Source organism: Aegilops tauschii, chromosome 2, assembly GCF_002575655.3.
Source record: "Aegilops tauschii subsp. strangulata cultivar AL8/78 chromosome 2, Aet v6.0, whole genome shotgun sequence".
NCBI lineage: Eukaryota > Viridiplantae > Streptophyta > Magnoliopsida > Poales > Poaceae > Aegilops > Aegilops tauschii.
In genome coordinates this window covers 112,055,476-112,081,530 of record NC_053036.3, presented here as the reverse complement: position 1 = coordinate 112,081,530, position 26,055 = coordinate 112,055,476, and the positions used below count along the sequence as shown (strand labels likewise).

The window sequence follows — 26,055 nt, the reverse complement described above, 5'->3', positions numbered from 1 at the left end:
TCTATGCGTAAATGATATGCACGAGTAGAACACAAAGAGTTGTGGGCGATGATAGTCATAATGCTTACCACCAACGTCTTATTTTGATTCGGCGGTATTGTTAGATGAAGCGGCCCGGACCAACCTTACATGACCACGTTCATGAGACCGGTTCCACCGACAGACATGCAACTTGTTTTGCATAAACGTGGCTGGCGGGTGTTTGTTTCTCCAACTTTAGATGGATCAAATTTGACTACGGCCGGTCCTTGTTGAAGGTTAAAGCAGAAAACTTGACGAAACATCGTTGTGGTTTTGATGCGTAGGTAAGAACGGTTCTTACTAGAAGCCTGTAGCAGCCACGTAAAACTTGCAACAACAAAGTACAGGACGTCTAACTTGTTTTTGCAGGGCATGTTGTGATGTGATATGGTCTAGACATGATGTGATATATGTTATTGTATGAGATTATCATGTTTTGTATAAGTTATTGGCAACTGGCAGGAGCCTCATGGTTGTTGCTTTATTGTATGAAATGCAATCGCCATGTAATTGCTTTACTTTATCACTATGCGTTAGCGATAGTCGTAGAAGCAACAGCTGGCGAGACGACAACGACGCTACGACGGAGATCAAGGTGTCAAGCCGGTGACGATGGAAATCATGACGGTGCTTTGGAGATGGAGATCAAAGGCACAAGATGATGATGGCCATATCATGTCACATATTTTGATTGCATGTGATGTTTATCTTTTATGCATATTATTTTGCTTAGTACGACGGTTGCATTATAAGATGATCCCTCACTAAAATTTCAAGGTATAAGTGTTGTTCCTGAGTATGCACCGTTGCAACAGTTCATCGTGCCGAGACACCACGTGATGATCGGGTGTGATAAGCTCTACGTTCACATAGAACGGGTGCAAGACAGTTTTGCATGTGCCGAATACTCGGGTTAAACTTGACGAGCCTATCATGTACAGACATGGCCTCGGGACGCTAGGGACCGAAAGGTCGAACGTGAATCATATAGTAGATATGATCAACATAGAGGTGTTCACCATTGAAAACTACTCCATCTCACGTGATGATCGGACATGGTTTAGTTGATATGAATCACGTGATCATTTAGATGACTCGAGGGATGTCTATCTAAGTGGGAGTTCTTAAGTAATATGATTAATTGAACTTAATTTATCATGAACTTAGTCCTGATAGTTTTTGCATATCTATGTTCTAGATCAATGGCCCGTGCTACCGTTCCCTTGAATTTTAATGCGTTCCTAGAGAAAGCTAAGTTGAAAGATGATGGTAGAAACTACACGGACTGGGTCCGTAACTTGAGGATTATCCTCATTGCTGCACAGAAGAATTATGTCCTGGATGCACCGCTAGGTGAAAAGCCCCCTCCCGCCAATGTAGACGCTTTGAACGTTTGGCAGACGCGGTCTGATGACTACTCTATAGTTCAGTGTGCCATGCTTTATGGCTTAAAATCGGGACTTCAAAGACGTTTTGAACATCATGGACCATATGAGATGTTCCAGGAGTTGAAGTTAATATTTCAATCAAATGCCCGAGTTGAGAGATATGAAGTCTCCAACAAGTTCTATAGCTGCAAGATGGAGGAGAACAATTCTGTCAGTGAACACATACTCAGAATGTCTGGGTACCATAACCACTTGACTCAGCTGGGAGTTAATCTTCCGGATGATAGTGTTATTGACAGAGTTCTTCAATCACTGCCACCAAGCTACAAAGGCTTCGTGATGAACTATAATATGCAAGGGGATGGATAAGAAAATTCCCGAGCTCTTCGCTATGCTCAAAGCTGCGAAGGTAGAAATCAAGAAAGAGCATCAAGTGTTGATGGTTAACAAGACCACTAGTTTTAAGAAAAAGGGCGAGGGAAAGAAGAGGAACTTCAAGAAGAATGGCAAGCAAGTTGTCACTCCCGGGAAGAAGCCCAAGTTTGGACCCAAGCCTGAAACTGAGTGCTTCTACTACAAAGGGACTGGTCACTTGAAGCGGAACTGCCCCAAGTATTTGGCAGATAAGAAGGATGGCAAAGTGAACAAAGGTATATTTGATATACATGTTATTGATGTGTACCTTACTAATGCTCGTAGTAGCGCATGGGTATTTGATACTGGTTCTGTTGCTCATATTTGCAACTCGAAACAGGGGCTACGGATTAAACGAAGATTGGCTATGGACGAGGTGACGATGCGCGTCGGGAATGGTTCCAAGGTCGATGTGATCGCCGTCGGCACGCTACATCTACATCTACCTTCGGGATTAGTTTAGACCTGAATAATTGTTATTTGGTGCCAGCATTGAGCATGAACATTATATCTGGATCTTGTTTGATGCGAGACGGATATTCATTTAAATCAGAGAATAATGGTTGTTCTATTTATATGAGTAATATCTTTTATGGTCATGCACCCATGAAGAGTGGTCTATTTTTGTTGAATCTCGATCGTGGTGATACACATATTCATAATATTGATGCCAAAAGATGCAAAGTTGAAAATCATGGTGCAACATATTTGTGGCACTGCCGTTTAGGTCATATTGGTGTAAAGCGCATGAAGAAACTCCATGCGGATGGACTTTTGGAATCACTTGATTTTGAATCATTTGATGCTTGCGAACCATGCCTCATGGGCAAGATGACTAAGACTCCGTTCTCCGGAACAATGGAGTGAGCCACTGACTTATTGGAAATAATACATACCGATGTATGCGGTCCGATGAGTGTTGAGGCTCGCGGAGGATATCGTTATTTTCTGGCCTTCACAGATGATTTGAGAAGATATGGGTATATCTACTTAATGAAGCACAAGTCTGAAACATTTAAAAGTTCAAAGAATTTCAGAGTGAAGTGAAAAATAATCGTAACAAGAAAATAAAGTTTCTACGATCTGATCGCGGAGGCAAATATTTGAGGAGTTTGGCCTTCATTTAAAACAATGTGGAATAGTTTCACAACTCACGCCACCTGGAACACCACAGGGTAATGGTGTGTCCAAACGTCGTAACCGTACTTTATTAGATATTTTGCGATCTATGATGTCTCTTACCGATTTACCACTATCATTTTGGGGTTATGCATTAGAGACAGCTGCATTCACGTTAAATAGGGCACCATCTAAATCCGTTGAGACGACACCGTATGAACTATGGTTTGGCAAGAAACCTAAGATGTCGTTTCTTAAAGTTTGGGGTTGCGATGCTTATGTGAAAAAGCTTCAGCCTGATAAGCTCGAACCCAAATTGGCGGAGTGCGTCTTCATAGGATACCCAAAAGAAACTGTTGGGTGCACCTTCTATCACATATCCGAAGGCAAGATATTTGTTGCTAAGAATGGATCCTTACTAGAGAAGGAATTTCTCTCGAAAGAAGTGAGTGGGAGGAAAGTAGAACTTGATGAGGTAATTGTACCTTCTCTCGAATTGGAAGTAGCTCATCACAGAAAACCGTTCCCGTGATGCCTACACCAACTAGTGAGGAAGCTAATGATGATGATCATGAAACTTCAGATCAAGTTACAACCGAACCTTGTAGGTCAACCAGAGTACGTTCCGCACCAGAGTGGTACAGTAATCCTGTTTTGGAAGTCATGTTACTAGACCATGACGAACCTACGAACTATGAGGAAGCGATGATGAGCCCAGATTCCGCAAAATGGCTTGAAGCCATGAAATCTGAGATGGGATCCATGTATAAGAACAAAGCGTGGACTTGATGTCTACTACGCAACCTTCTTCTTGTAGACGTTGTTGGGCCTCCAAGTGCATAGGTTTGTAGGGCAGTAGCAAATTTCCCTCAAGTGGATGACCTATGGTTTGTCAATCCGTGGGAGGCGTAGGATGAAGATGGTCTCTCTCAAACAACCCTGCAACCAAATAACAAAGAGTCTCTTGTGTCCCCAACACACCCAATACAATGGTAAATTGTATAGGTGCACTAGTTCGGCGAAGAGATGGTGATACAAGTGCAATATGGATGGTAGATATAGGTTTTTGTAATCTGAAAATATAAAAACAGCAAGGTAACTAATGATAAAAATGAGTGTGAACGGTATTGCAATGCTAGGAAACAAGGCCTAGGGTTCATACTTTCACTAGTGCAAGTTCTCTCAACAATAATAACATAATCGGATCATATAACTATCCCTCAACATGCAACAAAGAGTCACTCCAAAGTCACTAATAGCGGAGAACAAACGAAGAGATTATGGTAGGGTACGAAACCACCTCAAAGTTATTCTTTCTGATCGATCTATTCAAGAGTCCGTAGTAAAATAACACGAAGCTATTCTTTCCGTTCAATCTATCATAGAGTTCGTACTAGAATAACACCTTAAGACACAAATCAACCAAAACCCTAATGTCACCTAGATACTCCAATGTCACCTCAAGTATACGTGGGTATGATTATACGATATGCATCACACAATCTCAGATTCATCTATTCAACCAACACAAAGTACTTCAAAGAGTGCCCCAAAGTTTCTACCGGAGAGTCAAGACGAAAACGTGTGCCAACCCCTACGCATAAGTTCACGAGGTCACGGAACCCGCAAGTTGATCACCAAAACATACATCAAGAGAACCACGTGATATCCCATTGTCACCAAAGATAAGCACATGCAAGACATACATCAAGTGTTCTCAAATCCTTAAAGACTCAATCCGATAAGATAACTTCAAAGGGAAAACTCAATCCATTACAAGAGAGTAGAGGGGGAGAAACATCATAAGATCCAACTATAATAGCAAAGCTCACGATACATCAAGATCGTATCACCTCAAGAACACTAGAGAGAGATCAAGCACATAGCTACTGGTACATACCCTCAGCCTCGAGGGTGAACTACTCCCTCCTCGTCATGGAGAGCGCTGGGATGATGAAGATGGCCACCGGTGATGGATTCCCCCTTCCGGTAGGGTGCCTGAACGGGTCTAGATTGGTTTTCGGTGGCTACAGAGGCTTGCGGCGGCGGAACTCCTGATCTGTTCTGCTCTCCGATGTTTTTAGGGTATATGGACATATATAGGAGAAAGAAGTCGGTCAGGGGAGCCACGAGGGGCCCACAAGGGTGGGGGGCGCGCCTCCCTGCCTCGTGGCCACATCGAAGCTTCCCTGACTTCAACTCCAAGTCTCCTGGATCATGTTCGTTCCAAAAATCACACTCCCGAAGGTTTCATTCCATTTGGACTCCGTTTGATATTCCTTTTCTGCGAAACACTGAAACAAGGGAAAAAACAGAAACTATCACTGGGCTCTGGGTTAATATGTTATTCCCAAAAATAATATAAAAGTGCATAGTAAGGCCCATTAAACATCCAAGATGGATAATATAATAACATGAATACTTCATAAATTATAGATACGTTGGAGACGTATCAGGACTTTGGTTAACTTGCCCGATGATCGGCAAGCCATAGAGAATAAATGGATCTTCAAGAAGAACACTGACGATGATGGTAATGTTACTATCTACAAAGCTCGACTTGTTGCAAAAGGTTTTTGAAAAGTTCAAGGAGTTGACTATGATGAGACCTTCTCACCCTTAGCGATGCTTAAGTCTATCCGAATCATGTTAGCAATTGCCGCATTTTATGATTATGAAATCTGGCATATGGACGTCAAAAATGCATTCCTTAATGGATTTATTAAAGACGAGTTGTATATGATGCAACCAGAAGGTTTTGTCGATCCTAAAGGTGCTAACAAAGTGTGCAAGCTCCAGCGATCCATTTATGGACTGGTGCAAGCATCTCGGAGTTGGAATATACGCTTTGGTGAGGTGATCAAAGCATATGGTTTTATATGGACTTTTGGAGAAGCCTGTATTTACAAGAAAGTGAGTGGGAGCTCTGTAGCATTTCTAATATTATATGTGGATGACAAATTGTTGATTGGAAATGATATAGAATTTCTAGATAGCATAAAAGGATACTTGAATAAGAGTTTTTCAATGAAAGACCTCGGTGAAGCTACTTATATATTGGGCATAAAGATCTATAGAGATAGATCAAGACGCTTAATTGGACTTTCACAAAGCACATACCTTGATAAAGTTTTGAAGAAGTTCAAAATGGATCAGTCAGTGAAAGGGTTCTTGCCTGTGTTACAAGGTGTGGAGTTGAGTCAGACTCAATGCCCGACCACTGAAGGAAATATGCCCTAGAGGCAATAATAAAGTTGTTATTTATATTTCCTTATATCATGATAAATGTTTATTATTCATGTCAGAATGGAATTAACCGGAAACTTAGTACATGTGTTAATACATAGACAAAATACAGTGTCCCTAGTATGCCTCTACTTGACTAGCTCGTTAATCAAAGATGGTTAAGTTTCCTGACCATAGACATGTGTTGTCATTTGATGAACGAGATCACATCATTAGAGAATGATGCGATGGAGAAGACCCATCCGTTAGCTTAGCATTATGATCATTTAGTTTTATTGCTATTGCTTTCTTCATGACTTATACATATTCCTCTGACTATGAGATTATGCAACTCCCGAATACCGGAGGAACACCTTGTGTGATATCAAACATCACAACGTAACTGGGTGATTATAAAGATGCTCTACAGGTGTCTCCGAAGGTGTTTGTTGGGTTGGCATAGATCAATATTAGGATTTGTCACTCCGTGTATCGGAGAGGTATCTCTGGGCCCTCTCGATAATGCACATCACTATAAGCCTTGCAAGCAATGCGACTAATCAGTTAGTTGCGGGATGATGCATTACAGAACGAGTAAAGAGACTTGCCGGTAACGAGATTGAACTAGGTATGATGATTCCGACGATCGAATCTCGGGCAAGTAACTTACCGATGACAAAGGGAATGATGTATGTTGTTATGCGGTTTGACTGATAAAGATCTTCGTAGAATATGTAGGAACCAATATGAGCATCCAGGTTCCGCTATTGGTTATTGACCAGAGATGTGTCTCGGTCATGTCTACATAATTCTCGAACCCGTAGGGTCCGCACGCTTAATGTTCGATGACGATTTGTATTATGAGTTGTGTGTTTTGGTGACCAAAGTTTGTTCGGAGTCCCGGATGAGATCACGGACATGACGAGGAGTCTCGAAATGGTCGAGAGGTAAAGATCGATATATTGGAAGGTTATATACGAACACCGGAATGGTTCCGAAGAGGTTCACGGATTTTTCAGAGTACCGAGAGGTTATCGGAACCCCCTGGGAAAGTTAATGGGCCTCATGGGCCATAGTGGAGAGAGGGAGGAAGACCATAAGAGGAGGCGCACGCCTCCCCCCTTCCCAATCCGAATTGGACAAGGGGTGGGTGCCCCCCCCCTTTCCTTCTCCCTCTCCCCTCTTTCCCCTTTCCCCCCCTCCGTTGGAAGGAAGGGGGCGAATCCTTCTAGGAGTGGAGTCCTAGTAGGACCCCCCCCCATGGCGCGCCACCCCTAGGGCCGGTCACCTCCTTCTCCCCTCCTTTATATACGGGGGCGGGGGCACCCCAAAGGCACATCAATTGTTCTCTTAGTCGTGTGCGGTGCCCCCCTCCACAATTTGCTCCTCCGGTCATAGCGTCGTAGTGCTTAGGTGAAGCCCTGCACAGATCACATCACCATCACCATCACCACGCCGTCGTGCTGACGGAACTCTCCCTCGACCCTCTGCTGGATCAAGAGTTCGAGGGACGTCATCGAGCTGAACGTGTGCTGAACTCGGAGGTGTCGTACGTTCGGTACTTGGATTGGTTGGATCATGAATACATTTGACTACATCAACCGCATTAACCTAATGCTTCCGCTTTCGTTCTACGAGGGTACGTGGACACACTCTCCCCCTCTCGTTGCTATGCATCTCCTAGATAGATCTTGCGTGATCGTAGGAATTTTTTTGAAATTTTATGCTACGTTCCCCAATAGTGGCATCCGAGCCAGGTCTATGCGTAGATGATATGCACGAGTAGCACAAAAAGAGTTGTGGGCGATAATAGTCATACAGCTTACCACCAACGTCTTACTTTGATTCGGCGGTATTGTTGGATGAAGTGGCCCGGACCAACATTACATGTCCATGTTCATGAGACCGGTTCTACCGACGTGCTTTTCACACAGGTGGCTGGCGGGTGTCTGTTTCTCCTACTTTAGTTGAATCGAGTTTGACTATGGCCGGTCCTTGTTGAACGTTAAAACAACAAACTTGACGAAAAATCGTTGTGGTTTTGATGCATACGTAAGAACGGTTCTTGCTAGAAGCCCATAGCAGCCACGTGAAACTTGCAACAACAAAGTAGAGGACGTCTAACTGGTTTTTGCAGGCCATGTTGTGATGTGATATGGTCAAGACATGATGTGATATAAATTATTGTATGAGATGATCATGTTTTGTAAAAGTTATCAGCAACTGGCTGGAGCCTTATGGTTGTCGCTTTATTGTATGAAATGAAATCGCCATGTAATTGCTTTACTTTATCACTATGCGGTAGCGATAGTCGTAGAAGCAATAGTTGGCGAGACGACAACGACGCTACGATGGAGATCAAGGTGTCAAGCCGATGACGATGGAGATCATGACGGTGCTTTGGAGATGGAGATCAAAGGCACAAGACGATGATGGCCATATCATGTCACATATTTTCATTGCATGTGATGTTTATCTTTTATGCATCTTATTTTGCTTAGTACGGCGGTAGCATTATAAGATGATCCCTCACTAAATTTCAAGGTATAAGTGTTCTCCCTAAGCATGCACCGTTGCTACAGTTCGTCGTGCCGAGCCTCCACGTGATGATCGGGTGTGATAAGCTCTACGTTCACATACAACGGGTGCAAGCCAGTTTTGCACATGCAGAATACTCGGGTTAAACTTGACGAGCCTAGCATATGCAGATATACCTCGGAACACTGAGACCGAAAGGTCGAACGTGAACCATATAGAAGATATGATCAACATAGAGATGTTCACCATTGAAAACTACTCCATCTCACATGATGATTGGACATGGTTTAGTTGATATGGATCACGTGATCATTTAGATGACTAGAGGGATGTCTATCTAAGTGGGAGTTCTTAAGTAATATGATTAATTGAACTTTAGTTTATCATGAACTTAGTACCTGATAGTTTTTACATATCTATGTTGTTGTAGATCAATACCCATGCTATCGTTCCCTTGAATTTTAATGTGTTCCTAGAGAAAGCTAAGTTGAAAGATGATGGTAGCAACTACAGGGACTGGGTCCGTAACTTGAGGGTTATCCTCATTGCTGCACAGAAGAATTACGTCCTGGAAGCACCGCTAGGTGCAAGGCCCACTGCAGGAGCAACTTCGGACGTTATAACGTCTGGCAAGCTAAAGCTGATGACTACTCGATAGTTCAGTGTGCCATGCTTTACGACTTAGAATCGGGACTTCAAAGATGTTTTGAACATCATGGAGCATATGAGATGTTCCAGGAGTTGAAGTTAATATTTCAAGCAAATGCCCGAGTTGAGAGATATGAAGTCTCCAACAAGTTCTATAGCTGCAAGATGGAGGAGAATAGTTCTGTCAGTGAACATATACTCAAAATGTCTGGGTACCATAACCACTTGACTCAGCTGGGAGTTAATCTTCCTGATGATAGTGTCATTGACAGAGTTCTTCAATCACTGCCACCAAGCTATGAAGGCTTCGTGATGAACTATAATATGCAAGGGATGGAAAAGACAATTCCCGAGGTCTTCGCGATGCTAAAGGCTGCAGAGGTAGAAATCAAGAAGGAGCATCAAGTGTTGATGGTTAACAAGACCACTAGTTTCAAGAAAAAGGACAAAGGGAAGAAGGGGAACTTCAAGAAGAATTGCAAGCAAGTTGCTACTCCCGGGAAGAAGCCCAAGTCTGGTCCTAAGCCTGAAACTGAGTGCTTCAACTAAAAAGGGACTGGTCACTGGAATCGGAACTGCCCCAAGTATTTGGCGGATAAGAAGGATGGCAAAGCGAAAGGTATATTTGATATACATGTCATTGATGTGTACCTTACTAATGCTCATAGCAGCACCTGGGTATTTAATACCGATTCTGTTGCTCATGTTTGCAACTCGAAACAGGGGCTACGGATTAAATGAAGATTGGCTAAGGATGAGGTGACGATGCGCGTGGGAAATGGTTCCAAAGTCGATGTGATCGCCGTCGGCACGCTACCTCTACATCTACCTTACGGATTAGTTTAGACCTAAATAATTGTTATTTGGTGCCAGCGTTGAGCATGAATATTATATCTGGATCTTTTTTGATGCGAGACGGTTATTCATTTAAATCAGAGAATAATGGTTGTTCTATTTATATGAGTAATATCTTTTATGGTCATGCACCCTTGATGAGTGGTCTATTTTTGTTGAATCTCGATTGTAGTGATACACATATTCATAATATTGAAGGCAAAATATGCAAAGTTAATAATGATAGTGCAACTTATTTGTGGCACTGCCGTTTAGGTCATATTGGTGTAAAGCGCATGAAGAAACTCCATGCTAATGGGCTTTTGGAATCACTTGATGCTTGCGAACCATGCCTCATGGGCAAGATGATTAGACGCCGTTCTCCGGAACAATGAAGCGAGCAACTGACTTATTGGAAATAATACATACTGATGTATGCGGTCCGATGATTGTTGAGGCTCGCGGCGGGTATCGTTATTTTCTGACCTTCACAGATGATTTGAGTAGATATGGGTATATCTACTTAATGAAACATAAGTCTGAAACATTTGAAAAGTTCAAAGAATTTCATAGTGAAGTGGAAAATCATCGTAACAAGAAAATAAAGTTTCTACGATCTGATCATGGAGGTGAATATTTGAGTTATGAGTTTGGTCTTCATTTGAAACAATGCGGAATATTTTCGCAACTCACGCCACCTGGAACACCACAGCGTAATGGTGTGTCCGAACGTCATAACCTTTCTTTATTAGATATGGTGCAATCTATGATGCCTCTTACCGATTTACCACTATCATTTTGGGGTTATGCTTTAGAGACGGCTGTATTCACGTTAAATACGGCACCATCTAAATCCGTTGAGACGACAACATATGAACTGTGGTTTGGCAAGAAACCTAAGCTGTCGTTTCTTAAAGTTTGGGGCTGCAATGCTTATGTGAAAAGAGCTTCAACCTGATAAGCTCGAACCCAAATCGTAGAAATGCGTCTTCATAGGATACCCAAAGGAGACTATTGGGTACACCTTCTATCACGGATCCGAAGGCAAGATATTTGTTGCTAAGAATGGATCCTTTGTAGAGAAGGAGTTTCTCTCGAAAGAAGTGAGTGGGAGGAAAGTAGAACTTGATGAGGTAATTGTACCTTCTCCCGAATTGGAAAGTAGTTCATCACATAAATCAGTTCCAGTGATGCCTACACCAATTAATGATGAAGTTAATGATGTTTATCATGAAACATCAGATCAAGTTCCTACCGAACCTCGTAGGTCGACCAGAGTAGGTTCTGCACCAGAGTGGTACGGTAATCCTGTTCTGGAAATCATGTCACTAGACCATGACGAACCTACAAACTATGAGGAAGCGATGATGAGCCCAGATTCCGCGAAATGGCTCGAGGCCATGAAATCTGAGATGGGATCCATGTATGAGAACAAAGTGTGGACTTTGGTTGACTTGCCCGATGATCGGCAAGCCATAGAGAATAAATGGATCTTCAAGAAGAAGACTGACGCTGACGGTAATGTTACTGTCTACAAAGCTCAACTTGTTGCGAAAAGTTCTCGACAAGTTCAAGGAGTTGACTACGATGAGACATTCTCACCTGTAGTGATGCTTAAGTCTGTCCAAATCATGTTAGCAATTGCCGCATTTTATGATTATGAAATTTGGCAAATGGATGTCAAAACTGCATTCCTTAATGGATATCTTAAAGAAGAGTTGTATATGATGCAACCAGAAGGTTTTGTCGATCCTAAAGGTGCTAACAAAGTGTGCAAGCTCCGGCGATCCATTTATGGACTGGTGCAAGCATCTTGGAGTTGGAATATATGCTTTGATAATGTGATCAAAGCATATGGTTTTGCAAAGACTTTTGGAGAAGCCTGTATTTACAAGAAAGTGAGTGGGAGCTCTGTAGAATTTCTAATATTATATGTAGATGACATATTGTTGATTGGAAATGATACAGAATTTCTGGATAGCATAAAAGGATACTTGAATAAGAATTTTTCAATGAAAGACCTCGGTGAAGCTGCTTATATATTGGGCATCGAGATCTATAGAGATAGATCAAGAAGATTAATTGGACTTTCACAAAGCACATACCTTGATAAAGTTTTGAAGAAGTTCAAAATGGACCAGTCAAAGAAAAGGTTCTTGCATGTGTTACAAGGTGTGAAGTTGAGTCAGACTCAATGCCCGACCACTGCAGAAGATAGAGATAAAATGAAAGTCATTCCCTATGCCTCAGCCATAGGTTCTATCATGTATGCAATGCTGTGTACCAGACCTGATGTGTGCCTTGCTATAAGTTTAGCAGGGAGGTACTAAAGTAATCTAGGAGTGGATCACTAGACAGCGGTCAAGAACATCCTGAAATACCTAAAAAGGACCAAGGATATGTTTCTCATTTATAGAGGTGACAATGAGCTTGTCGTAAATGGTTACGTCGATGCAAGCTTTGACACTGATCCGGATGACTCTAAGTCACAAGCAGGATACATATTTATATTGAATGGTGGAGCTGTCAGTTGGTGCAGTTCCATGTAGAGCGTCGTGGCGGGATCTATGTGTGAAGCGGAGTACATAGCTGCTTCGGAAGCAGCAAATGAAGGAGTCTGGATGAAGGAGTTCATATCCGATCTAGGCGTAATACCTAGTGCATCGGGTCTAATGAAAATATTTTGTGACAATACTGGAACAATAGCCTTGGCAAGGGAATCCAGATTTCACAAGAGAACCAAACACATCAAGAGACGCTTCAATTCCATCCGCGATCAAGTCAATGAAGGAGACATAGAGATTTGCAAAATACATACTGATCTTAATGTTGCAGACCCGTTGACTAAGCCTCTTCCACGAGAAAAACATGATCAGCACCAAGACTCCATGGGTGTAAGAATCATTACTATGTAATCTAGATTATTGACTCTAGTGCAAGTGGGAGACTGAAGGAAATATGCCCTAGAGAATAAAGTTGTTATTTATATTTCCTTATATCATGATAAATGTTTATTATTCATGCTAGAATTGTATTAACCGGAAACTTAGTACACGTGTGAATACATAGACAAAACAGAGTGTCCATAGTATGCCTCTACTTGACTAGCTCGTTAATCAAAGATGATTAAGTTTCCTGACCATAGACATGTGTTGTCATTTGATGAACGGGATCACATCATTAGAGAATGATGTGATGGACAAGACCCATCTATTAGCTTAGCATTATGATAATTTAGTTTTATTGCTATTGCTTTCTTCATGACTTATACATATTCCTCTGACTATGAGATTATGCAACTCCCGAATACCGGAACACCTTGTGTGCTATAAAATGTCACAACGTAACTGGGTGATTATAAAGATTATCTACAGGTGTCTCCGAAGGTGTTTGTTGGGTTGGCATAGATCAAGATTAGGATTTGTCACTCCGTGTATCGGAGAGGTATCTCTAGGCCCTCTCGGTAATGCACATCACTATAAGCCTTGCAAGCAATGTGACTAATCAGTTAGTTGCGGGATGATGCATTACGAAACGAGTAAAGAGACTTGCCGGTAACGAGATTGAACTAGGTATGATGATTCCGACGATCGAATCTCGGGCAAGTAACATACCGATGACAAAGGGAATGACGTATGTTGTTATGCGGTTTGACTGATAAAGAACTTCGTAGAATATGTAGGAACCAATATGAGCATCCAAGTTCCGCTATTGGTTATTGACCGGAGATCTGTCTCGTTCATGTCTACATAGTTCTAGAACCCGTAGGGTCCGCACGCTTAACGTTCGATGACGATTTGTATTATGAGTTGTGTGTTTTGGTGACTGGAGTTTGTTCGGAGTCCCGGATGAGATCACAAACATGACGAGGAGTCTCGAAATGGTCAAGAGGTAAAGATTGACATATTGGAAGGTTATATACGGACACCGGAAGGGTTCTGAAGAGGTTCGGGGATTTTTGGAGTACCGGGAGGTTATCGGAACACCCTGGGAAAGTTAATGGGCCTCATGGCCATAGTGGAGAGAGGGAGGAAGACCACAAGAGGAGGCGCACGCCTCCCCCTACCCAATCCGAATTGGACAAGGAGTGGGGGCGCGGCCCCCCTTTCCTTCTCCCTCTCCCCTCTTTCCCCTTTCCCCTCTCCGTTGGAAGGAAGGGGGGCCGAATCCTACTAGGAGTGGAGTCCTAGTAGGACTCCCCCCCATGGCGCGCCACCCCTAGGGCCGGCCACCTCCTTCTCCCCTCCTTTATATATGGGGGCGGGGGGCACCCCAAAGGCACATCAATTGTTCTCTTAGCCGTGTGCGGTGCCCCCTCCACAGTTTCCTCCTCCAGTCATAGCGTCGTAGTGCTTAGGCAAAGCCCTACGTGGATCACATCACCGTCACCACGCCGTCGTGCTAACAGAACTCTCCCTCGGCCCTCTGCTGGATCAAGAGTTCGAGGGACGTCATCGAGCTAAACGTGTGCTGAACTCGGAGGTGCCGTACGTTCGGTACTTGGATCGGTTGGATCGTGAAGACGATCGACTACATCAACCGCGTTGACCTAATGCTTCCGCTTTCGGACTACGAGGGTACGTGGACACACTCTCCCCCTCTCGTTACTATCCATCTCCTAGATAGATCTTGTGTGATCGTAGGAAAACTTTTGAAATTGCATGCTACGTTCCCCAACAACCACTGCAGAAGATAGAGAGGAAATGAAAGTCATTCCCTATGCCTCAGCCATAGGTTCTATCATGTATGCAATGCTGTGTACCAGACCTGATGTGTGCCTTGCTATAAGTCTAGCAGGGAGGTACCAAAGTAATCCAGGAGTGGATCACTGGACAGCGGTCAAGAACATCCTGAAGTACCTGAAAAGGACTACGATATGTTTCTCTTTTATGGAGGTGACAAAGAGCTCGTCGTAAACGGTTACGTCGATGCTAGCCTTGACACTAATCCGGATGACTCTAAGTCGCAAACCGGATACATATTTATATTGAATGGTGGAGCTGTCAGTTGGTGCAGTTCCAAGCAAAGCGTCGTGGCGGGATTTACGTGTGAAGCGGAGTACATAGCTGCTTCGGAAGCAACAAATGAAGGAGTCTAGATGAAGGGGTTCTTATCCGATCTAGGTGTAATAGCTAGTGCATCGGGTCCAATGAAAATCTTTTGTGACAATACTGGAGCAATTGCCTTGGCGAAGGAATCCAGATTCACAAGAGAACCAAACACATCAAAAGACGCTTCAACTCCATCCATGATCAAGTCAAGGAGGGAGACATAGAGATTTGGAAAATACATACAGATCTGAATGTGGCAAACCCGTTGACTAAGCCTCTTCCACGAGCAAAACATGATCAGCACCAAGACTCCATGGGTGCTAGAATCATTATAATGTAATCTAGATTATTGACTCTAGTGCAAGTGAGAGACTGAAGGAAATATGCCCTAGAGGAAATAATAAAGTTTTTATTTATATTTCCTTATATCATGATAAATGTTTATTATTCATGCTAGAATTGTATTAACCAGAACTTGATACATGTGTGGATACATAGACAAAACACAGTGTCCCTAGTATGCCTCTACTAGACTAGCTCGTTAATCAAAGATGGTCAAGTTTCCTAAACCATAGACATGTGTTGTCATTTGATGAACAGGATCACATCATTAGGAGAATGATGTGATGGACAAGACCCATCCATTAGCTTAGCATAATGATTGTTAAGTTTTATTGCTATTGCTTTCTTCATGACTTATCCATATTTCTTTGACTATGAGATTATGCAACTCCCGAATAGCGGAGGAATACTTTGTGTGCTATCAAACATCACAACGTAACTGGGTGATTATAAAGATGCTCTACAGGTATCTCCGAAGGTGTTTGTTGGGTTGGCATAGATCGAGATTAGGATTTGTCACTCCGAGTATCGAAGAGGTATCTCCGGGTCCTCTCGGTAATGCACATCATGATAAGCCTTGCAAGCAATGTGACTAATGAGTTAGTTGTGGGATGATGCATTACGGAACGAGTAAAGAGACTTGTCGGTAACGAGATTCAACTGGGTATGAAGATACCGACGATCGAATCTCGGGCAAGTAACATACCGATGACAAAGGGAATTACGTATGTTGTCATTACGGTTTGACCGATAAAGATCTTCGTAGAATATGTAGGAACCAATATGAGCATCCAGGTTCCGCTGTTGGTTATTGACCAGAGAGGAGTCTCGGTCATGTCTACATAGTTCTCGAACCCGTAGGGTCCGCACGCTTAACGTCCGATGACGATTTGTATTATATGAGTTATGTGATTTGGTGACCGAATGTTGTTCGGAGTCCCGGATGAGATCACGGACATGACGAGGAGTCTCGAAATGGTCGAGAGGTAAAGATTGCTATATTTTATGATAGTATTCGGACACTGGAAGTGTTTCAGAATGTATCGGGTACATATCGGAGTGCCGGGGGGTTACCGGAACCCCTCGGGGGAAGATATGAGCCATATGGGCCATAGGAGGGAGGCAAACCAGCCCACATAGGGTGGCACCCCCCCCAACGGAGGAGTCCGAATTGGACAAGGGGAGGGGGCGGCGCCCCCCTTTCCTTCTCCCTTTCTCTCTCTCCTTCCCCCTTTCCCCCTCCGATAAAAGGAATGGGGGGCCGAATCCTACTAGGAGCCCAAGTGGGACTTCTCCCACTTGGGGCGCGCCTAGGGCCAGCCTCCTCCCCTCTCCCTCCTTTATATACTGGGGTGGGGGCGCCTCTAATACACATCAATTGTTCCAAGCCGTGTGCGGCGCCCCCCTCCATAGTTTGCTCCTCCGGTCATATTCACGTAGTGCTTAGGCGAAGCCCTGCGCGGATCACTTCACCATCACCGTCACCACGCCATCATGCTGACGGAACTCTCCCTCGACAGTTTGCTGGATCAAGAGTTCGAGGGATGTCATCGAGATGAACGTGTGCAGAACTCGGAGATGCTCTACGTTCGGTGCTTGATCGGTTGGATCGAGAAGACGTTCGACTACATCAACCGCGTTAAGCTAACGCTTCCGCTTTCGGTCTACGAGGGTACGTGGACGCACTCTCCCCCTCTCGTTGCTATGCATCTCCTAGATAGATTTTGCGTGATCGTAGGAAAGTTTTTTGAAATTGCATGCTACGTTCCCCAACAAGAGTACCTACAGATAGACACCCACAAACTCGTCTTAAACGTCCGAGCGAACCGCCCGGACAATGACCGGCCACGAAAAATCGACCCAGACGGGCGCCTCAAACGGGCTTAAAACGCCCGGGCTGACCGGCATCACTCGTATTCAACCCAATATGGGGTGGATATGGGGGACCCCGGATGTGTCCGCCACGTCAAACCTGGCCCACGCTGGCCCACCTGACCTCCAATATATTCGTCCTCATCCGCTCGCCGGACCAAACCCTAGCCACTCCCTCCACTCCCCTCTGCCATCCAAACTCACCTCCGAAGATCTCCGACCGTCTCCGGCATGGCGGGCAACGGATCTGACTCCGATCAGTCTGGATCCGTTGACTGGGGTGTCATCCCGTGCGGGTTGGAGGAGGCAATGTCCGTCCGCATTACACTCCGCCGTTCCCGGGAGGACAACTCCCGGCCGACGGCAGAATCTGTCCGGCGCGACTCCATACCATCGGCTCAAGGGTGCTCGGATCCTCTGGGGTTGGATCATCACGGTCCCGGCAGCCGTAAAATCTCTCCTTCACCATCACTGGTCTGGCAGACTATGAGTACCACCGGAACTGGTGTGCCCGCTGTGTGAAGGAGAGGGTAAGGGCCGTCGTGGCCCGCCTCACTGCTGACATGGTGGCGGCGGAGGCGGTTGACGCGATGACTGCAGGGGAAGAAGCCATCCGCGCCCGCATTGTGAAGAAGCAGCAGCGGGGGAACACGCGCGCCCTCGCCCAAGAGCAGAATCGTGCGGTCCGTGTCATGGCTGGACTACCACCAAAGGAGGAAAAGAAGGACAACGATGGTGAGGACTCCTCCGGCGACGAGCAGATCTGGCTCGATCCCTACTAAGTCTTCGACGGGTACTTCCGCAAAAAGGACGACAAGGGCGCCCGGAAGGAAAATGGCAGTCAGTCATGGATCATCTTCTCCACCATAGCCTAACATGCCAAATTTTGGTAGTCCCATGACATGCTGTAGTAGCTGGACGATGCAGCATCGTTTACGTAGTTGCATGGGTTTGTATGAATTTGAGATATATGCTAATTAAGGTGTCCAGTTGTGAGAATGGTAATTTGAACCTTGATCGGCCAGTGTCCGTGAATGCGCCCGAACATGTCTGTGGACATTTGAGGTATCAGATTTGTCAAGTCCGCATGTAGATACTCCAATACCTATCTAAAAATGTATTGTATTAGTTTACAGGGACATCATTTGAATTTCACACTGTTCTTGGAGTCGGATTGGTCCGGCGGGGGAATGTGCTATCTAGCGGCGGTGGGTGGGTGGGCGGCGCCGGGATCGGCAAGGCGGCGGGAGGGCGTGCGCGCATGGGGGGGGGGGGGAGGGGGCGAATCTGGGCGTGCAAGATGTGTTTTCGCCTGACAGTAGTGGTCTAGGTTCGGCCTGCGATCGCCGGGCCAAAAAACGGGCTGAGTCGGCAGATTTTGGCGTCCTGGAGACGCGACTGGAGGGAGGGGAGGGGGTTCGATGCCGGCGTGAAAAAATCGTCCCGAGGGGCCTGTTGAAAGCGCGAGTGGAGATGCTCTTGGAGTGATGGATAAAGCGCTTTCAGCCCCGGCTCGCGTGCACCTTCCGTCTCCGAGCATCGCATCAGCGAAGACCGACGAGTGCACATCCGATGCTCACCCTGCTTCCCGGTAGCCTGCGTGCTGCTACTGCTAGCGACCGGTACACTGAACCACTCGAATTCTGCCTAGCCTTGGTGTTGTTGTGTTGTGTTGTGGTTGGTGCCGCGCAAGGTGTCGTCGCCACCTCCTTTTTTCTTCCAAGTGACCTATCGCAAAAGTCGCTGCCTGATTGTTCCGACGAGACTAACGGTGGAACGACGTCACCAAGGGGGCCCGAGCGTCCGTGCCAGACACCACCACCATGATTGGTGCAATTGATTCGGATTTCGGAGCAAGCAACGGGATGCTCACCCGAGGGTAAAAAATCTGGTCAGTACGGACGGAGACCTCCGCAAATCAACCCGGTCAGGCTCCGGTTCAATAGAGAAAACATTTGAGGCAGTTGGGAAATCGCCGGTGCTTTCACTCACTTTCCCATCCCGTCTCCTTGCGTACGCATCCACACTCAGACACCGCACACCGGCCCTACATACGCGCGTGTACTTACGTACGTACTTAGCAGCCAGCCATGGCGTATATGTATGGGTCCACGTTGCGGATATAGGTCGCTTCTTCAGTATATTATGAGACGGAGGGATTATTTTTTGATATTTTTTAGGATAGGTCGCTTCTTGATGATGCGTACAGAATTGTCTGAAAGTTTCCTCCAGTGTAAAACGTCGCCAGCCGAACCCGGTCGACATCAGACTCGTACGTACATTGACCCCGCCCGGGTCGTGCTCGACAACATTTTTTTTACTCTACATATACCCGGCTGCTCTTGTGAGTGAGACTTGTCAGTGAAAGGTACATGTGGCATGTATAGTCGCCCACGAACGATTGGCCATTCTTTAGTTCAGTTGCCCCAACGCATGGTTAACTCCGAGCAGTCCGCACCACCAATTTCGCACCAACTGTACACACGATCTTTCGCACGAGACACACAACTCCGCCGTTCCAGCACGGAAATTGCTGCGAGGTCGTCCAGTTTTTCAAATTTAAATTTGGCTTGAACGTACCTGTCGACATTCCGACCGGGTCGAGCCTATGGCAGGAGGCAGGCAGCCATACCCGTTCAAACGCCACCTTCTGCCGGCCAGGGCCAGGGCCAGGCCAGCATCTTTTGTTTTGTCATCCAGACACGAACAAGTTTGGCTAATTCTTTTACCACTTCCAAAGCCACAAAATACCGTGCCCTCACATGCGACGTGCGGCCGACAGCAACAACTTGCTTGACAGTGTATGTGTTGCTTACATGTTAATTAAAGTCCATATGCTCTCTTGTTAATTACTGCCAGTGCACCCTCCTGACTATTACTTAGCTGTCACATTAGAGGCCGATGAGATCTGCCGGACATAGTGCTGAATCTGAGTGTGGTGCCAGCTAAACCGGTCGATCGAGCCCATAATCGAGCTGCTAATTACGGCCTAAACCAACCACCCGTGCGCAGTGACAAAAATAAACCTGTACGTACTCAGGAGCTAAACCTGCATGCATGTGAAACTGTCAGGTTTTGCCCGTGTGGACGTACTTACCAGCTGTACGACCGACCGAGCACACACGGGGGCTCGCATTTTAAAGCTCGCGCACCACTCCATCGAACCAACGCACTCCCGTCCGTCGACACGGATGCGAAAGCCCGTCCAATTCTATTATATATATATATATATATATATATATATATATATATATATATATATATATATGTTGTCAGTAAAGCGCGTCGAATCACACAAGAGTCGGATCATGTATCCAATAACAATCAAATAGAGGCAAATATTCTTAAATTTTTACATGTCCGATCACAAAAAATATCAATCCAGCAGTCCGTGCAAAAATTGAGATTTTTGCCCTGCCGGCAATCTGAGCCTCCACGCTCAAAGTGACGTCGCCGCCATGCATGCAGCACCATCTCCGCCTCCTCCTCCTCCTTCAACTCATCTTTCTGCCACTGCAACATCTCGTAGCGGACTTTCTGCAAAAAAAATATCTCGTAGCGGACAGCTTGCACAATCATCGCTGTGTCGGCATCCAAATACTTCAAATTTAAGGACAAGATCTGGGTGTCCTCCGTGTTGGCAGCGACCTCCACCATGTCCGGGACCAGCACGCCCACTACCATGGACGCCATCAGCACGCCCTCCCGGCCTTCCGCTTCCTGAGCTTTTCCACCTTTGTGGTCTTCACTTTGATGCAGCGATTTTGCCGCGTCGCTGAGTTGATCTTCCGAGCGAGGGTGATGCTGGGATCCTCCGGCACCTCCACCACCTCCATCTACGGCAGGTCCTCGTCCGGTTCCATGCGTCGACGGCTGTAGCGAAGAAAATGTGGGAGAAAATGACGGGAATTGGACGAAGATCGGCGAGATGAGAAGAGAGTTGGGGGGGGGGGGGGGGGGGGGGGGGGTTGGCGCGAACAATGCGAGATGCTACAAAAGCACGGGCTCCGCCTTCCTTTTTGGGTGGGCTATGGGTGTAAGAGTCCGACGTGTCTCGTGTCCGGACTCCAGTAAAGCCTTCATGTTTGATTCCGATTTGCAGGGAAACCATGGCCTGGACCGCTCGACGAACCGGTATAGAACCGTATTGGATGGCTTTCGAGGTCCAGACCGCGTGGTCCGGACATAGCGGGTGAAGAGTCGGCACTGGAAATGCCCTAAATATCCTCAAGAAACTTGGACTTAAGTACGTACGGACGCTGCTCGTAAACCGCGAACTCCTTGTGATTATCCTGATCCTTGGCGACACTGCCCCGACATGCACACGCAGGACGCCTAACCATTTCCTTAGCGCGAGCCGCGATCAGCCCGACAGTAGATCCGGATGGGTGTACGTGCGTCCATTGAAAATGGGAGAGGGGATCATGTTGGCCATTATTCTAGGGTTAAGTACGGTTAGTGGAGCTTGGCCAGCACGACGTGCGTGCGTGCGATCCAACTCTGCCAGCTGCACGCAGGAGGTTGCTAGGTCGTTAGGGAATCGGCCGGATTCAGATTGTAATTTCGAGGCGATTCCCTTCGCCGTGACAGCTAATGAGCGTTTGATTTTTTTTCCGCGAAAAGAAAAACGAGCCTTTGAATTTGTGCCACTTTCATGGTTTATTTACAAGTAGTAGGATCTTTTGAGTGAAAAATGTCCATTTTTTGTCCCTTAATTATTGTTAAAGTTTGAGTTTGGTCTTAGTCTCTCGAGTGCCAAAAAAGCTATAGCAGGAAAAGAAGTGTCAAAACATTTACATTTGGTCTTTTACCCTGACGGAAACGGTTTTGACGAAGCTGTCATGGTTTCACATGTTGGCCACGAAAAGAAAAGAAAAAAAATATCATAATTATAAATATTAGAAAACCATAAAATTTCAATAGATTCAAAAATTCATTTTCTATTTTTTGTAAATATCCTGTCTTTTATCTTCGTAAAAATAGATATTTTTTTGCTAAAACTCCTTCCGATTCCTTGAAATTAATCTTCACTAATTTATTTTTAAAATATACATTTTTATTTGACAGAGAAAACTACCATTTCACAACACCCCCGCCCCAGACCCCTTTCTTTTCATAGTTTTAGACTCTCCCTATTTTTGTCAGTTGTGCTCTCTAGGAAAAAAAGATTAAAAGTAATTAGCAATACTCTTACCATGTTGATGTGTCAATAGAAGAAGAAAATAGTTTAGTTGTTATGACAAAAAATATCATAAAAGGCCTAAGTTCACCCAATTTTATTTATGCACGGATAAGATTTTTCTAGTTGTTCGATCTTTTTCTTTTTTTGCAAGGACGCGCCTCTTATATAGTCTTGATCCCTTAACATGCGAGAATCATAACACCGAGATATCAGAAGCATTGACTTAGACATTAGAAAATAACACACAACGAATCAACATATGGTTGGATGGTTAGGAGGACAGTGGTATCTTAGCTCACAAGGGTTCAAGTCCCCGAATTGACACCGGTGCTCGACTTTTCCAGGATTTATTTCATGTCTTTTGGCTATGTGCATTCAGTGGGAGGAGACGTTCTCGTCGACTACGCTCGGTCTCTCGGAGGTGCTCATAGGGGTAGGATGTGCGTGCATGTGTTCATACAGATGAGTATATGCGCGTATGTATGAGCGACTGCCTCTGTACCGAGTTCCAAAGAAACACGCCATTTAGATTTAACAATCACAATATAAAAATCAAAAGGTTTTATGTGCAAAATTAAATCCTGATTAGTGCCAAAAACGTAGTCTAAGAGCTTCCAAAGCCATTTCAGCAAAAACATCAAAATATCCTTTTTTCATAAAAATTCTTGTATTACTCAAACTCAAGAAATACAGTCACGACCGACAATGTGAAAGACTTTTTTTGGTCCAGACTCCAAGCCATACATCAGTTCGGACTTGAGTTCTAGCAAAAGTAGTCATGAAATGACAGCAAAATGTTGACTATGTTGTATATGAGTAATATAAGAACTATGTTCAGCTAGACTATCATTAAACTCCATGATAAAAAAGTACATTTTGATCTGTTAATATATCCACTTTGCACCATCTTCACAGCCTCGAAATTGTCAGATCCCGCGTCGAAAAAGTCAAATTATCCAGACCTATGTCCGGTGGAAACCACTGAACATCAAATTTAAACTATGTTTCAAAATGCTCCCTCTATCCTATAATATAAGATCATTTTGCAAGCAAAAACAGCTTGCAAACCGATCTTGTATTATGAGAAGGAGGGAGTAGTTTATAAAAAATTCAGAAAAGAAATACAGTATGTTAGGAGATGGTGTTCTACAAGCATGTAAAATTTCAAGATCAAAATAAAATTCATTTAGCAAGTATGTATGATTTTTGTTTACGATTAATAGTGTCAAACAATATTACATCTCTGTTTTATTTTGTTTTGACTTAACGACATCTCACATAATGTGAAATGTGGGTTTTGAACTTTTTGCAGAACATTATAGTAACACTAATAGTGTCCGAACGTGGTTTTCCATGAAGTTACCATTGTAACTTGGCATCAACTTCCTGGTCGGAAAATTCCATGGAGGCATGGAGCCTTCACACTCTCGATCAAGAGCCAATTTTGTAACCCGAAATGGCCAGGAACGAATAGTTGGCCGGACTCGGACGCACGTAGCCCAGTTGGTTACTTTGCTATTGCCGGCTACACACACACACACACACACACACACACACACACACACACACCACTTTCCCCGAAGCTTCCTACACTAGCTGATGCACACACACTTCGTCAAGCCATCAAACGCCAACCGATCCACGAATTGATCCCGCACCAGACCGCACAACCACCACTCCCGATTTCCTCTCCGGTCCATTGTCCTCTTATTATTCTTCGACCCCTTTCCATTTATTTTCCTGACGTCGACTCATAATTATTTTCCAGCCCCGAACCGTCGCCCTCACGCCGGAGGGAAGCACTTCCCTCGCGCGCCACCATGCAATGCAAAGGGAGCTTCCTGCCTCGACCGGACTTGTTTACTCCATGATATTCCATGCCCGGGTCGCCATATAAACCCCGCCCTTCCCCACCATATCTTCGCACACGCCGTCGCTCATCCTCACCTTGTACACGCGCGCAGCATTCTCCACTGGAGCGGATTAAGCTCGGCACCAACGAACTCTAAGCTCTAGCGATGGCAGACGCAACGGCGCCGCGTCCGCTGCTCCGCCGCGTGCTCTCGTTCCGGGAGCCGCTGCTGCTCATCCCCCACCTCGTCGTCTTCCTCGGCACCGTCGCGTCCGCCTTCTTCCACAGCTACGCCTCCTTCCTCCAGTCCTTCGCCAGGTCCATCGTCGTCCCGTCGCCGGCCGCCTGCGCCAAGTGTCCGTACGCAACGTCGTCGGCGGTGTGCTGCGAGGACGTCGGCGCCGAGGAGGAGGACGAGGACGAGGAGCTGAGGAAGGAGGAGGTGGAGGCGATCATGGCCAGGATCGGGCTGGGAGTGGCCGGCGCCGGCGAGGGGCTGAGGGCCAGCATGGGCCACAACGAGGTGTCCCGGCTGTTCGACGCCGAGGAGCCGAGCTTCGCGGAGGTGCGGCGCGCGTTCGCGGTGTTCGACGGCGACGCGGACGGGTTCATCGGCGCGGCGGACCTGCAGGGCGCCCTCGCGAGGCTCGGGTTCACCGACGTCGACGCCGCCGCGTGCGGGGCCATGATCTCGTCGAGCTGTGGGTCCACGGACGGCAGGATGAACCTGTTCCAGTTCGTCAGATTCCTCGAGGACGGCCTCTGCTGACAGACCGATCGGCCTCTCTTTTTTGATCCGTTGCACGGTGCGCGGCTCGGCTGGCGCGGCAGAAGATGGGAGTGTGTGCGTGCGTGCGTGTGCTGGTGTGGTGTGGTGTTCTTTCTTGCTTTGGATTTTTCCTTCTGCGGCGCGAAGAGTTGGGGGTGAGCGAACTGTGCAACAAATTAACGCACTAATTCTCGAGCTTATTAATGGGATCGAACTGATTTCGCCAATTGATCATAAATAAACTTTGGCGATCTCAGCTGCCTTGATTATATACGTGCATTGCTTCCAAAATCGAATCTGTCTCTGCGAAATCGTGTAAAAAAAAATTCAAGGCTGGCAGTTCAAACTTGAGACTTCAACCCAGACGATACAGAGGCGACCGACGCCCCTGCACTGCTGCCCGGAGAATCTCTCTGCTCCTTCTGGCCCGATCCCGTCGCGTGCGTGCGTCGACAACTCGACAACACAGGCTGCCAATTCGTCCTGCCATCACGAGGAAGCTTCCTCGAGGCTGCCTGCGGTTGTACGTACGAAATGGGAAAATTCGGTGAAGTTGACACGATCACAAGGGTCCAAGCCCGCGCAGCCACCCGCGTTTAACAAGTGTGTGGAAGCGGGAGCGCATGCATGCGACCCTGATGCCGAGCGTGACGTGAATCGCGCGCGATGGAGGCCTTGGCGCAGGCTAGGGAAAGTCGGAAGCTGCGCGGAAGTGCCGGCCGTTGCATTCGAGCGTACGTTGACACATGCGTATACGTGTTTGTCTCTCGACTCTGTGACTGCGGAGTGGGTGGGAGTAA

The 26,055-nt window shown here is 45.8% G+C and overlaps 1 protein-coding gene across 1 annotated transcript; it reads left to right on the top strand.

Annotated features, from left to right (window-relative positions):
• Positions 1-24,381: 24,381 nt before the first annotated feature.
• LOC109778173 (probable calcium-binding protein CML46) lies at positions 24,382-25,524 on the top strand. Its single transcript, XM_020336734.4, has one exon. The coding sequence runs from the start codon at positions 24,653-24,655 to the stop codon at positions 25,253-25,255; it is 603 nt and encodes a 200-aa protein (XP_020192323.1). The 5' UTR covers positions 24,382-24,652; the 3' UTR covers positions 25,256-25,524.
• Positions 25,525-26,055: the final 531 nt, after the last annotated feature.